This window comes from Bufo gargarizans, chromosome 4 (genome assembly GCF_014858855.1).
Source record: "Bufo gargarizans isolate SCDJY-AF-19 chromosome 4, ASM1485885v1, whole genome shotgun sequence".
NCBI classification, from domain to species: Eukaryota; Metazoa; Chordata; class Amphibia; order Anura; family Bufonidae; genus Bufo; species Bufo gargarizans.
In genome coordinates, this window is record NC_058083.1 from 225,516,966 (window position 1) to 225,533,180 (window position 16,215).

The 16,215-nt window shown below is 45.7% G+C and overlaps 1 protein-coding gene across 1 annotated transcript in view; it reads left to right on the plus strand.

The window, feature by feature from the left end:
- The first annotated feature begins 3,776 nt into the window (after nucleotides 1-3,776).
- The window catches only part of AGPAT5 (1-acylglycerol-3-phosphate O-acyltransferase 5), a 59,401-nt gene continuing 46,962 nt past the window's right edge, over nucleotides 3,777-16,215 (plus strand). Inside the window, exons 1-3 of the mRNA XM_044289488.1 lie at nucleotides 3,777-4,246; nucleotides 11,684-11,750; nucleotides 14,614-14,729. Of these exons, the coding sequence (XP_044145423.1) occupies nucleotides 4,028-4,246; nucleotides 11,684-11,750; nucleotides 14,614-14,729 (402 nt within the window). The 5' untranslated portion in view covers nucleotides 3,777-4,027. The remainder of the gene's footprint in view (nucleotides 4,247-11,683; nucleotides 11,751-14,613; nucleotides 14,730-16,215) is intronic.

Sequence of the window (16,215 nt, forward strand, 5' to 3'; positions counted from 1 at the left end):
ATCTCTCAAAGGGGTTTACCAGGATTTTGAACCTCAGGATAGGTCATCAACATCAGATCAGTAGGTACCCCCACTGATCATCTGTATGAAGAGGCCGGACAGAACACTGTGGCCTCTTCCTAGGCCATGTGACATCAAGTTTATCGGTCCCATGGCCTAGGTGCTGGGAATGGGACTGAGCTGCCACACCAAACACAACCGCTATCCAATGGTGAGCATCGCGGCTTCCTTAAACAGCTGATTGCTGGGAGTGCCGTGAGTCGGACCCCGCTAATCTCATATTGAGGACCTATCCTGAGGATAGGCCACAAATATGAAAAGCCCAGAGAACCCCTTTAATGGGTCCCACACCCACACCAATACCTTCCCAAATGTTGTTTAAGGCTATTAGGCAGAGTTCATGAACCCATGCATGCTGCCAGTGTCCCTTTATCTCCCCCTCCTTTTAACTTAGGGCTCCGCAAAAAACGGATCAGCAAAAAATAGGGATGATCCGTGTGCATTTTGTATTTTGTGGAACGGAACAGCTGGCCCTTCATAGAACAGTACTATCTTTGTCCGTAATGCGGACAATAATAGGACATGTTCTATTTTTTTGCGGAACGGAAATACAGACATAAGAAAAACGGAATGCACACAGAGTAAAAAAAAAGCGGAACGGACATGGAAAGAAAATACGTTCGTGTGCATGAGCCATTACACTCGGTCCCCTGTCACTGATGTACAAAACACAAGTCAGTGACACACTTAGGGGCTGTTCACATCTCATTTCTGCTGTATGTCAAGCGGATACGTTTAGACATACAGTAAAAAAAAAGTATACAAACGTATGCAATTTAGTGCTCATCTATCCTTTCTTAATGTATATATTTGACAGATATGTATATGTTTCAACACGTTTATGTCTGTTTTTTTTAACAAAAAACGTATACATTTTTGTGAAACATTTATTTTTTTAAATAAAGATTTGAAGGCATTATATGAAAAAAACTTATATTTTTAACGGATGGAAATGTATTGCCTTACATGTCCATACTCCTCCCAATCACTGGAATGTAAAAAAAAAAAAAAACGTATACGCCTGTATGCTATTTTTTGCAGTCCTGTAAACAGTGACAAACGGAGTTAAAAGTATGCACCTTTGAACTATGCCCAATTATAGTCTATGGGCACATCAAGCCATACTTTTTTTATGTTTACAAACGTATCCGCCTGACATACAGCAAAAACGAGATGTGAACAGCCCCTTACTTGTTTGCTTGTGCCACAAGTTCCAGTCCTCAGGGCGCAGACACACAAAATGCGCACCTGACAGACGCTGACACTGCTCGGTACACCACCGCATGTTCTGTGCTGCGCTCTTTACTTCTATTATTCCAGTCCTAGATAACTTCTGGCGCCCCAATAGGTAAAGAATCTCATACCACTGGCTGGCGTCATGATGTTTTTTTAACCAGTGCTAGCAAACGCAATGTCCTGACACCTATTAGCGCAGCGCTGGACACAGGAGTTTGCCACTGCCACTTATGACTATGCCTGGGCCCCCTGCATAAGCGGGTGGCAAACCTTGTGAGAAGCTTAAAAAGTCACAAAAGTGGCAGAAAAGCCAAAGTACAGTAATTGTCACCTATTATTTTGTATGGGATTTTAGGCAGGGCTCACATCACGTTTTTGCCTTTTGTTTAACGTATACAAAAACCTGTATACATTAACGGATGCCTCAGACGGACAACATAGAGTGGCATCCATTCACCACAGAGTCCTATGCGCTGTTTCACACAGGCGGGTGCGTTGCAGGAATCATGCACAGTGTAGGAGCCTGATCCTCTATTCTGGACTTGCAGGAGCGCAGGGCATTAGGGCTCGTTCACACGAACGCAAACTGCGGTCCGCATAGCACGGGCACCGTCTGCGGGGCAGGCGCATGGGGATCGCAGACCACGATCCTTCCGTTCCGCAAAAAGATAGAGCAAGTTCTATCTTTTTGTGGTGTGGAAGCACGGAACGGAACCCCAGAAAGCAATCCGTAGTAATCCTTCTGTAGTGTTCCGTTCCTCCGGATTTGTGGACCCATTGAAATGAATGGGTCCGCATCCGTGATGCGGAATGGCCACGGAACGGCATCCGTGATGTGGTCCGCAATACAGCAATGTGCATCACATGTTCGTGTGAACGAGCCCTTATACTGATTTATAATGCTGTGTGCCTCTTCTTGACCTCACTTCTACAGGATCATCGTGACATACAGCTATCAGTAATCCTGTAGAAGTGGCGAAGCGAGCCTCAGATCCTAGATCCAAAGTCGCTTTGTTCAAAACTTTGGATTGATACTGTACGGAGATCCGTCTGTCTGTACAGTATTAAAATGTACGGCCTCCGATGAGCCGAAGTCAGTTATTCACAAAGTCGCACGAGACTTAGTAGAATAACTTCAGTAGTTGATTTTTAAAGTGGAAAAACACTTAAAAACTTGGCGTTAACTCGAGGTACTAGTCGGAACCAAAGCCGAGTTCGGTTTTCCCACTTTAAAAATCAACTACCGAAGTTATTCTACTATGTCTCGTCTCTTGTGCGACTTGAATAACTGACTTCGGCTCATTGGAGGCCGTGCAATGTAATACTGTACAGACAGACGGATCTCCGTACAGTATGAATCCAAAGTTTTGAACGAAGCGACATCGGATGTAAAATCCGAAGCTCGCTTCGCTCAACCCTAGAAGAGAGGTCAAGCAGAGACACACAGCATTATAAAACATGATATAGCCGTGCGCTCCTGCAAGTCCAGAACAGCGGATCACGCTCCTACACGGAGCATGATTCCCGCAACGGACTCCCTCGTGTGAAACATCCCTTAGGCTGGATTCACATCACGTTTTTGCCATTCGTTTAACGTATACGTTGGGAAAAAAAAGTATAAAAAAGCGTAGCACACCTTTTCTATCCTGTAGAGTTTGGTAAAAAAGTATACATTTTTTTCTTTTACAATGGATCTCTGTGGTACCATTGTATGGCATCTGTCTAAGGCATCCATTTACGTACACATTAAACGATTGGCAAAAAGATGATGTGAATCCAGCCTTAGGTGGAGAAGTGGGGGCCTCGTCCTGCCCCAGGGACCCTCCAGGACATTCGTTTCTTCTCCCGTAGGTCAGTGCGAGCCCGAGTACCGCCAGAACCTGAATGCTGATCAATTACACGTTTTACTTAAGGCGTCACTAATTTTCACACAACTTTTGAGAGGTTATAAAAGTGAAGCCCACCAGTCTCTAGGAGGATGGGAGAGAAGGGTGCGCATCTCACGCGTTCTCTCCTCTCTGCGCAGCAGTCTATGGGCCTTTACTCTGTCCTCACCAGCCAGGACACACACCTGTCTCTCACCTTGTTGGCACTCAGCCCCCCTCCAATCACAACTTTTCACGTTTCTATGACACATCAAACGTTGGGTAAAAAGTCTGTGATGCTTTAAGGGGTTACTAGCAAAATCATGATCATGGAAGTAGACAAGTATAACCTAAGAATTCCTCCTTTGCTGGGGAAAACACTGACCTAAGCTGGTGCCATGGCCAAGTACTTTTTCCCCTCTCCAAATACATATATGAACACACACTAATATATAATATAATGTGGGGTCGGTGTATGTGTCTTTCTACTTCCTTCCCCGCTCGGAACTTCGCTCATCTCCTTGTACTAGAGTGCCTGCCAGTATTAAAGATGGCGCCCGGGTCCCGTTACGTGTGACGCAGCGGCGCTCTGACTCCTGCCCTCTGACGCTCCCCCTAGTTCTTGCAGAGACCACTGAGGGTGCTTTCAGGCTGGTGACCTGCACCCGGTCTGCCAGTAGATGGGTAGAGACACGTGCACGCCATGCCTCCTGTCTGAGTGGGCAGTGCAGCGGCTCTGTTTAGTCAGCTGTCAGCCGGCAGCACGGGGTCTCCACCCCAGCCCCTCCCCCTCACGTGCTGCCGGGTGTCAGGAGATGCAGTGGAGGGCATAAGTGTGTAACCTGGGGCGCAGTGGAGCCGACACCATGCTGCTCTCCGCCGTGCTGCACACCTACTCCCTGCGCTACATGCTCCCTGCAGCAATCATGCTGGGCACTGCGCCCACCTACCTGCTGGCATGGAGCTGCTGGAGGGCCCTGAGCGCTGTGCTGCCCGAGAACTTATACCAGCGGGTGGACGACCGGCTCTACAACGCCTACCAGAGCATGGTGCTCTTCTTCTTCCAGCACTACACCGGGGTGCAGGTCAGGTCACATGGGTGGGCAGGGGTGGTGGGGGAGACTGGGTGCCAGGGGATCCAGGAACATCACCTAAAGTGTATGGAAGCTGGGTATCACCAGCATGTGCTCTAGTGGTCCCCTGTATTATTACCAGGAAGTGTTATAGAGGACACTAATATCACCAGCATGTGCTCTAGTGGCCCCTGTATTATTACCAGGAAGAGTTATAGAGGACACTGTAATATCACCAGCTTGTGCTCTAGTGGCCCCTGTATTATTACCAGGAAGAGTTATAGAGGACACTGTAATATCACCAGCATGTGTTCTAGTGGCCCCTGTATTATTACCAGGAAGAGTTATAGAGGACACTGTAATATCACCAGCTTGTGCTCTAGTGGCCCCTGTATTATTACCAGGAAGAGTTATAGAGGACACTGTAATATCACCAGCATGTGTTCTAGTGGTCCCTGTAATACTACCAGGAAGAGTTATAGAGGACACTGTAATATCACCAGCTTGTGCTCTAGTGGCCCCTGTATTATTACCAGGAAGAGTTATAGAGGATACTGTAATATCACCAGCATGTGTTCTAGTGGCCCCTGTATTATTACCAGGAAGAGTTATAGAGGACACTGTAATATCACCAGCATGTTGTCTAGTGGTCCCTGTAATGTTACCAGGAAGTGTTATAGATGACACTAATATCACCAGCATGTGCTCTAATGGCCCCTGTAATATTACCAGGAAGAGTTATAGAGGACACTGTAATATCACCAGCATGTTGTCTAGTGGTCCCTGTAATGTTACCAGGAAGTGTTATAGATGACACTAATATCACCAGCTTGTGCTCTAGTGGCCCCTGTAATATTACCAGGAAGAGTTATAGAGGACACTGTAATATTACCAGAAAGTGTTATGGAGGACACAGTATTACCAGGAAGTGTTATAGTGCCCGCTGTAATATTACCAGGAAGTGTTAGGCTACTTTCACACTTGCGGCAGGACGGATCCGACAGGCTGTTCACCGTGTCGGATCAATCCTGCCGCTATTTCGCCGGACCGCCGCTCCGTCCCCATTGACTATAATGGGGATGAGGCGGAGCTCCGGCGCAGCACAGCGAAAGCCGCCGGACTAAAAAGTCCTGCATGTCCGACTTTTTAGTCCGGCGGCTTTTGCCGTGCTGCGCCGGAGCTCTGCCCCCGTCCCCAATATAGTCAATGGGGACGGAGCGGCGGCACGGCGAAATAGCGGAAGGACCGCTCCGACATGGGGAACAGCCTGTCGGATTCGTCCTGCCACAAGTGTGAAAGTAGCCTAAGGCTACATTGACACTTGTGGCAGAGTGATCCGGCAATCTGCATGCAAACGGACAGTATTTGTAGACTGATCCGGATGCGGATCGGTCTCAGAAATGCATTGCAAAAACGGATCCAGATGTCATACGGACAAACGGATCCGTTTCTATTCTTTTCACATTTTTTCGGCGCTACAATAATTCTTTGCTAAGCCGGTCCTCCTCCAGCTGATTCCTGTGCGGCCGCGTCACTTCTGGTATAGACTTTTCTCAAGGTATAGAGATCTGGCAGAACACCGGCATTGCGGTATTTTTAATGCCAGATCCGGCACTAATACATTTCAATGTAAATTAATGCTGGATCCGGCATTCCGGCAAGTGTTCCGGAGTTTTGGCCGGAGATAAAACCGTAGCATGCTGCAGTATTATCTCCATCCTGATCAGTCTAAAAGAACTGAAGACATCCTGATGCATCCTGAACGGATTACTGTCCATTCAAAATGCATTAGGGTAAAACAGATTATTTTCCGGTATTGAGACCCTAGGACGGAACTGAATGCCGGAAAAGAAAAACGCTAGTGTGAAAGTAGCCTTATAGTGTGCACTGTAATATTACCAGGACGTTTTATACTGCCCGCTGTAGTATTACCAGGACGTTTTATACTGCCTGCTGTAATATTACCAGGAAGTGTTATAGAGGACACTGTGATGTTACCAGGAAGTAAGTGTCTGCTGTAATATAATGTACATTACCAGGAAATGTTTGTGTCCATTGTAATGTACTGTGCCAGGGAAGTAGTTTGCTATTCGTTTGTTGGTAAAAGCAGAATTGCGTTACGGATTCCGTTACCACGGACGATAACACCATTCTATTACTGAATGTCTTTAGAGGCATTCCGTTATTCATTCCGTCATAATAGAAATCTATGGGCTGCAAAACGGATCCGTCCCATTTCCGTTATGCAGGGGAAGTCCTCAGGACGGATCCGTTATGCAGCCCATAGACTTCTATTATAACGGAATGAATAACGGAACGCCTCTGTAATGTAGTAGTTTATTATTAGTAGCGGTTTATCCGGTTCTACTAGAGATGCCTTTCATGAATACGTTGACCTTGCTGTCTGGGAGCCCTATGTTTCAGCATTGTGTGGAGTGTACTAGGTGAATATGGGACTATCCCTGTGAATTTTTAGTGTAAAGAAGAATTCATGGCCGGCCGGTCCTGTGCTGCTGGGTGTGTACATGTCTGTAATGCTGGAGTGACCTTGACTGCAGGAAGTACAGTACCTTTCATGGTGCCGTCACGTCATCTTATATTGGGAGTGTATGCATGTGTGACCTTCATATGCCCCTTATCGAGCTATTGCAGTGTTTGATTCTACAGCTGGCCATACACATTAGATAATGTCCTCCAAACCCACTGACCAGAACGTGTATGGAGGCCCCAGGTTTGATTCTTTTTATTTGTGAAGAGATGAGGCCCTGACAGTGGTGTCTGACAACGATGCATCCCCCTCCCTGCTCTGAGCACATGCACCCTGAGCGCGAATACATGACACTTGGTACTACTTGTAGGTATCTTCACCAGAAGCAAACAGATCAAATATCTTGGTGATCCGGAGTAGATTGTGTTTGTCTTTTTGACTCTTTTGTAGGAAGAAGGAAGGTTCTAAGAGTTGGACACCACTGATCGGAGGCTGGTCATATTCTAGCATGAATACTCCTTTAGGCTAGGGCAGAGATGGGCAAACTGTGGCTCTCCAGCTGTTGTAAAACTACAACCCCCAGTATGCCTAGTCTGCCTACAGCTATCGGCTTACAGCAGGGCATGATGGGATTTGTAGTTTTACAACAGCTGGAGAGCCGCAGTTTGCCCATCACTGGGCTAGGGCCACACAGCAACATATGTTGTGCGACATAAAAGGGTACAGCTACACAGCGATGTGCAGGGGAGGACTGGGAACTTAAAATGGCCTTGGAAAAAATACTAAGGCCTCTTTCACACGGGCGTCTTATTTTTGGCCCGGATAAGAGGCGGGTGCGTTGCGGGAAAATGCGCGATTTTTCAGTGCGAGTGAAAAACATTGTAATGCGTTTTGCACTCGCGTGAGAAAAATCGCGCATGTTTGGTACCCAAACCCGAACTTCTTCACAGAAGTTCGGGCTTGGGATTGATGTTCTGAAGATTGTATTATTTTCCCTTATAACATCGTTATAAGGGAAAATAATAGCATTCTGAATACAGAATGCATAGTATAATAGTGCTGGAGGGGTTAAAAAAAAAAAAAAAAAAAAATGTATTCACCTTCTCCTCTTGATCGCGTAGTTCCCGGTCTCTTCTTTACTTCTTGAATGATGAGCTGTGGGCTAAAGGACCTGTGGTGACGTCAGATCACATGCTCCAATCACATGGTCCATCACCATGGTGATGGAGCATGTGATCTGACGTCACCACAGGTCCTTTAACCCACAGCTCATCATTCAAGAAGTAAAGAAGAGACCTGCTATCTTAAAGGGATTCTGTCATCAGATTTGTGCCCTATAAGCTAAACATATGGCCATGTCGGTGCTAATAACATGAATCCTAAACTGCCCTTATTAAACCTGCTTGTGGCTCTATTAGCCCAAAAACAGGTTTTTATAAGCTGTCACTCACCTACCTAAGGTGCCCAAGGGGTTTTGCGTTAATCCAGGATGCCCGCCTGCACCCCTTGCCGTCTGGTGCCCAGCGCCGCCTTCCTCACCTCAGCGCCACCTCCTCAATCCACCCGTCCCTCTGCCAGATTCTGCGCTTGCGCACTAGGCTCAGCCTGATGTGCCGCGGACTCCTGGCAGCGGCTTCGTTGAGCGAAGTGCGCGTGTGCATCAGGCCGGCGCATGCGCACTTCGCTCAATGAAGCCGCTGCCAGGAGTCCGCGGCGCATCAGGCTGAGCCTAGTGCGCAAGCGCAGATGCAGGATCTGGCAGAGGGACGGGTGGATTGAGGAGGTGGCGCTGAGGTGAGGAAGGCGGCGCTGGGCACCAGACGGCAAGGGGTGCAGGCGGGCATCTTGGATTAACGCAAAACCCCTTGGGCACCTTAGGTAGGTGAGTGACAGCTTATAAAAACCTGTTTTTGGGCTAATAGAGCCACAAGCAGGTTTAATAAGGGCAGTTTAGGATTCATGTTATTAGTGCCGACATGGCCATATGTTTAGCTTATAGGGCACAAATCTGATGACAGAGTCCCTTTAAGTAAAGAAGAGACCTGCTATTATTTTCCCTTATAACCATGTTATAAGGGAAAATAATACAGTGAATATACTGTCACCTAGCAACCATGCGTGAAAATCGCACCGCATCTGCACTTGCTTGCGGATGCTACGCGATTTTCACGCAACCCCATTCATTTCTATGGGGCCTGCGTTACGTGAAAAACGCAGAATATAGAACATGCTGCGATTTTCACTCAATGCACAAGTGATGCGTGAAAATCACCGCTCATGTGCACAGCCCCATAGAAATGAATGGTCAGGATTCAGTGCGGGTGCAATACGTTCACCTCACGCATCGCACCCGCACGGAAAACTCACCCGTGTGAAAGGGGCCTAAAAGTGGTCCTGTTTTTAGTTGAGTCCAAATTGATGGAAGGCAGGGCCACCAATACCCTATTGTGGCACATTTTACCACCCCAACAGAGCCAAATACTACAGTCCATCACAAAATACTGCCCCCAGCAGCACAAAATACACCCCCAAAAACCTCCACTGGCCAGCCGTGAGGAGGGCTCAGGTGGCACCCTGGGCATCATCCCACCGGGAAATTTCCCTGTAAGGTCTATGGCCAATCCGCCCCTGGCGATATGTCACACAGCAAGAAAGTCACGTGACATTTCATGTAATATATTTCAGTAGTGTTGCAATGCGACATGTTGCTACTGCGATGTGAGTCGCAAAAAAAATCCGACTTGTATGGAATTTTTGCAACTGTCGCAGTATGTCGCACTGCAACACCATTGAAGTACATAACATGAAATGTGCTATTTCCTTGTCATGTGACACGCGTCGGTGTAAGGCTTAAAGAGGAATTATCTCCTCACTGAAACACACATTGGCCTTTGTTGCCCCACTCCACTGAATGGCCTAGTACCCAGCTGAAGTGCATACCGCCATAGTCTGTAGGTGAGCGATATGCCTGATTTTGTTAGACCATACTCTCTGCATCCCGACAGGAAGATGACACTGATGCTGTACAATAAGTGGTGACCTCATCAGAGCGCCAAAACGGGCTGCATCTAAAACCGCCACTTGGAACAACTACGTTCAGTTTATATATAGGATGGCAAAAATATAGTGGGCACAAAGTTAAAAAATAAAATAAAATACCAGCCATTCAGTAGAGTAGGGGCATGGACCCCCTTTGGGACCCAGACAATTTTTGTCTGTTTTTCCTCCATGCCTTCCAAAAGCCATAATGCCACCATGTAGTTTCCATATCATAAATGGGGGGGGGGAGAAACACAATTCCACCATTTATTTTTCGGTTTTTTGTTATGGTGTTCACTAAAATTAGTTCACAACCTTATTATGTGGGTCAGTACAGTTTTTATTATTTTTTTACTACTTGAAAAAAATAAAAATTCTATTTGTTAACCATTTTCTCCCACTCATAATTTGTGGGACAAGCTCTAGTTTTTATTGGTTCTATGGGTTACATACAACTTTTTGGATTAGGTCTTATCCTTTTTTTTTTTTTTTTTTTTTTTTGTTTTTTGTTTTTTGTGGATGAATTGACCAAAAAATGATAATTTAACCATTTTGATTTTATTTTAATCACGGCATTCACTGCAGAAAAAATACTTCTAAATTTTAACAGTTCCAACATTTTTAGACACAGCGATACCTACTGTATTATGTTTATTAGAGATACCGAACCCTCCGTTTTTCTCTGAATAGAAATGTATCCTGAGAAGTGGATTTTTTTTTTTCCTGCAATCTGCAAGGCTACGAGAAGCTGATCATGTGAAAGCGTCAAGCAGTTTGTCATCTATGTGCATTTAGAAGGATCTCATCCAGATAGTTCCAGGTCCCGTAACTATAAATATACAACTAAGGGTACTTTCACACTTGCGTTTTTCTTTTCCGGTACTGAGTTCCGTCAAAACGGCTCAATACTGAAAAAGAACTGATCAGTTTTATCCCCATGCATTCTGAATAGAGAACAATCCATTCAGGATGTCTTCAGTTTACGCTGGGTTCAGACCTGAGCGTACTTGAACATACGCTCTGTATGCGCGATTGTACGGGCCTTTGCAATCGCGCATACAGAGACAAGCGAACGCCCATTGTCGCGCGTTCCCGCTAAAGTCTATGTATGGGAACGCGCAACAAGACGCCCCAAAGAAGCTCGTGTACTTCTTGGTGCGTCGGGCGTTTTACAGCGCGATCGTACGCGCTGTAAAACGCTCAGGTGAGAACCATTCCCATAGGGAATCATTGGTTCTTGCCTGTTGAGCGTTTTACAGCGCGTAGGAACGCGCTGTAAAACGCTCAGGTCTGAACCCAGCCTTAGTCTTTTTTTTTACTGACCAGGCAAAAGACAAAACAGCAGCATGCTATGGTTTTGTCTCCGGCCCAAAATAAACTGAAGACTTGCCTGAATGCTGGATCCGGCATTTTTTACCATATGAATGTATTAGTGCTGGATCCGGCATTCAAAATATCGGAATGCCGGATCCGTCCTTGCGCAGACCGAAAAAAAGGTGAAAGAAATAAATGCCCTATCCGTTTTGCCGGATAACACTGGAAAGACGGATCCGGCATTTCAATGCATTTTTCTGACTGGTCAGGCATTTTTAAGACTGATCAGGACCCGGATCAGTCTTACAAATGCCATCAGTTAGCATTCGTTTTTGGCGACGGAACTGTTTGCCGGATCACTCTGCCGCAAGTGTGAAAGTAGCCTAACTCCTATCAGCAGGCAGAGTTTAGGCAGGGCACTGCTTGCTTATTCCCTTGGAGTCAGCTATAACAGATCTCAGTATTTTCTTGTGCCTGCTTGTCTTAGGAAATCTTTGTGCCTATGTTATACTGGTCCTTCATATTCTGAGAACTGTTATCACAATACGGTTTCCATTTACTAAAATCACCTTTTTTTTGTTTTTTTCTGTTTTTTTTTCTTTTGTCAGGTAGTGATATATGGAGAGTTGCCAAAAAAAGAGAACGTTTTATACTTGGCCAATCATCAATGTACAGGTTGGTATATTGAAATGGAAATATGTAATATAAATGCTTCTTCTGTACCATATTTGTACATAGCCTTGGCCTTATTTCATCATTTACATGACATAATAGCAGTAATAGTCTGCAGGGCTGTGAAGGACCTCTATTTTCCAACATTGCCAGGGGGAGGTTTATCATTTCCCTTCTGCCAGAAAAGTAGCTTAAAAGGTTGCATGCTGTGTGTACGTTTTTAACTACGACTTAAAAAATAATAAGTTGTTAGTGCCTTTTTTATGCCACTTCCACAAGCGGGTGTGGTAAGGGCCATGGCCAACATGCAAGACAAATTTATCTTCATTTACACCAGTTTTATGGCACAAATGCCAGAAATCTACGGCAGCCCTCAGCTGACGCGCCTAATTTATGATGAGGCCTGCATTTCGTCATCATGGACCGCCGAACGCAGGATTGCGGATCCGCACATTGCCAGAACTATATAGAAAATGCCTTTTCTTGTCCGCAATTGCGGACAAGAATAGGACATGTTCTATAGGCTCTACAAAAAATGCAGTGTTCGCCCGATCAGGCCTGATCTTGTGCGCACACTTGCGTTCAGTCCGCCCCACCGCAGTGACCAAATTTTTTTATTGCATTTTTTTTATCAAAGACATGTAGAACAATAAATTTAGAGAAAAATTTATATAGAAATGTAGTTTTATTTGACAAATTTTACAACCGAAAGGGAAAAATGTCACTTTTGGGCAAAAATTTCGGTCAATTTCGATTAATATAAAAAAAAGTAAAAATGTCAGCAGCAATGAAATACCACCAAATGAAAGCTCTATTAGTGAGAAGTAAAGGAGGTAAAATTCATTTGGGTGGTAAGTTGTATGACCGAGCAATAAACGGTGAAAGTAGTGTAGTGCAGAAGTGTAAAAAGTGGCCTGGTCATTAAGGGGGTTTAAGCTAGGGGAGCTGAGCTGGTTAATTAGGTGCGTCCTCCAGGAAGCGCAGGGGATATCGAGACTGGCGCACAAAGTGCCTGTCTTGATAAACCTCCCCCAAAGATTGCAGTTTGTCAGCTCACTGGTCTAGTGACTCTACACAGCCATAAAGCAGACACTTTTTAGCCTAGAAACTGCCTTGGATGCTGAAAAGGTTCCCCCGGATTTCTCTGATAGGATCCGATCCCAGTAATGGAGCTCAATGTACATCTCTCACATGGAGCTGTAATATGGACATGTGAATGTAGCTAAAGGCTGCAGTCATTTTAGGGGCCTTTGACATGGGGGGGGGGTGATAATTCAAAGGCCTCTTTCAGACGGGCCTTGCAGGAAAAAGTGCGGGTGCGTTGCGGGAACACGCACGATTTTTGCGCGCGAGTGCAAAAGATTGTAATGCGTTTTGCACTCTCGTGAGAAAAATCGCGCATGTTTGGTACCCAAACCCGAACTTCTTCAAAGAAGTTCGGGCTTGGGATCGGTGTTCTGTAGATTGTATTATTTTCCCTTATAACATGGTTATAAGGGAAAATAATAGCATTCTGAATACAGAATGCTAAGTAAAATAGCACTGGAGGGGTTAAAAAAAATATAATTTTTTTTTAAACTCTCCTTAGTCCACGAAGCCAGCATCTCCTTCTGTCTGAGGCTGTGTGCAGGAAAAGGATCTGTGGTGACGTCACTCCAGTCATCACATGGTCCATCACATGATCTTTTACCATGGTGATGGATCATGTGATGACCGGAGTGATGTCACCACAGGTCCTGTTCCTCCACACAGCACAGAAGACAGACAGAAGAGATGCCGTGCTGCGCGAGCAAGTGGATTGAGGTGAGTTAAATAAAAAATAAAAAATTTACAACTCCTCCAGCGCTATTATACTATGCATTCTGTATTCAGAATGCTATTATTTTCCCTTATAACCATGTTATAAGGGAAAATAATAATGATCAGGTCTCCATCCCGATCGTCTCCTAGCAACCGTGTGTGGAAATCGCACCGCATCCGCACTTGCTTGCGGATGCTTGCGATTTTCACGCAACCCCATTCATTTCTATGGGGCCTGCGTTATGTGAAAAACGCACAAAATAGAGCATGCTGCGATTTTCACGCAACGCACAAGTGATGCGTGAAAATCACCGCTCATGTGCACAGCCCCATAGAAATGAATGGGTCCGGATTCAGTGCGGGTGCAATGCGTTCACCTCACGCATCGCATCCGTGCGGAATACTCGCCCGTGTGAAAGGGGCCAAAGAATGATGCTTCACAATCATTGTCCGCTGTTGATCACAATCTGTTTTTTAGGATCTAATGGGAAACCGCTATTTCTGGTCCTACCCTAAATTCAATATAAATTTAAAAATTGCCCTTAGCCATTAGGCTACATTCACATGACTGTGGTGTAGTTGTGCCCATGTTGCGGACTGCAAAACACAGGCACTGGCCGTGTGAACTCCATGCTGCTGTTCGGACTGATTGACTTGAATGGGTCCGTGATCCGCAAGGTACAGCAAAAGGTAAGGCATGTCCTATCTTTTGCGGTGTGGAGGCACGGACCTGGACGCCCTTGGAAGGGCTTCTGGGTGTTTCAGTCGGCTTCCGATCCGTACCTATGCGCTGCAAAAGATAGGATATGTCTTAGCTTTTGCTGTATCTTGCGGATCATGGACCCATTTAAGTCAGTTCACACTTCTGGTGCCTGTGGTTTGGGGTCTGCAACATGGGCACGGGCTACACCACGGTCGAGTGAATGTAACCTTATTGTCAGTCACTCGGGGAGGTTTTTGATCATTATATAATAGTATAATTCTATGAACCAGAGCTGTGTGTACTTACTGAGTCAGGATACGGGTAATAACATACAGCTTATTTTTATTTGTGTCCTTTTGGCAGTTGATTGGATTATTGCGGACATGATGGCTGTACAGCAAAATGCACTGGGCCACGTTCGATATGTTCTGAAGGATGGTCTGAAATTTCTTCCTCTGTACGGCTGGTATTTTTCTCAGGTAATCTGAAGGATTGTTAATAGGATAGTCCAAAAGAATCTGTGAAAATATTCAGTCAGAAATCATTAGTATCCTCGAGCGCATGCTAATCCATTAACGCAGTGGTGCAGGTCTACTGCATGGCCAAAGTTGCAGCAAAACCACGTAAATTCCACATTAAGGTCATTTGTAAGCGGACTTCTTTGGAAATCTTGCATCTTTGGTAGCTCGGTCACTTTTCCCCTTTTTGATTCAATGTAGTGAAAATGCATCTTGGACTTTAATGTGACCTAGGACTAGCTATTATTATGACTTGAAACAGAACTTGTTATTGAAGAATTTAAATGGCTAGTCCATCTAGAAAAAACTTTTATCTCTATTGGATGTGTGATAAATGTTAAATCCATGAGGATCCTACCAGCTGAAGATCTTTGTATTGATTGGCAGTATAGAGTTTGTGTGGAGTAACAGCACACATGCTAAACTGTCTGTCACCCCATAAAAATAGCTCCTCACCACAGTTCTGCAGAAGGGGGAACTTAAGTCCATGGTCCCCTATTTTATTTTTTTTCCCCATCAGTAAAGGGTTCAATCTATCTTAGCTTAGACCGGCTGTCTAGACATGCATAGATTTATCACAGGGGCTCAGGTTGGATGATAAATGTGGTGCAGAGGATGTCTGACTCTACCAGTTATTGGTTGGCCTACCTTGAGACAGAATTTTATGCCAGAATTGTGGTGCAAAATCTTGTCGGTACCTTTCCCACAAAGCAATTCCGGTAATCCCTGCCCCCTTTTTCCCTTACGCCCATGGCTGCACCCTTGAGAGACCGCCTCCATCCAGGACAGGAAACAGGAACTTTCGTGGAGAGCACTTTCATTACGATAACAAAAATCTAAACTAAGTATACAGACATGGAGAGCGGCGCTGAGAGGTTTTTTTTCTTCCAGGCTATGAGCTGAGTGCTGCGATTGGTCAGCACTCCAGCCTGGGAGAAGGAGACGCCCAGGAGAACAAGCGCAGGCTCCTCCCAGTTGAGCCAAAAATCTGAAGATACCGGAGCCTATACCGGTAGAACGGAGCGGTGCCCGGAGCGGATAATAGTAAGTGCAGGGAGATCCCTGGGCGCCGCTCTCCATGTCAGCATAGTTTAGATTTTTTATTGTAATGAAAGGTCCTTTTTAAGAAGGGATACAGTTATCTGTTTCCTGTCCTATGGATAGGATGTTTTGTGGAGAGCTGTATTAGGCTGCAGGAGCCTCACAGGCACTTTATTATGGGGGTTACCTGGTGCGGCATAAGTCTCCTCTAGGAGCCGCCTACTAAGCCTGGGATTCATCCTTCTGGGTCCTGGATAGTTTATCGGGTCGGTGTTCCTGGGCAGTCCCAGCATAACTCAGAGGGGATGCTGACACACCTGATCCTCCTGGCGGTTTTCAGGAGGTCCGGGGCCTTTACTCTACCTTCCTCCCTGTCTCCAAGCTTACAGATGCGGGGGAAGGGGGG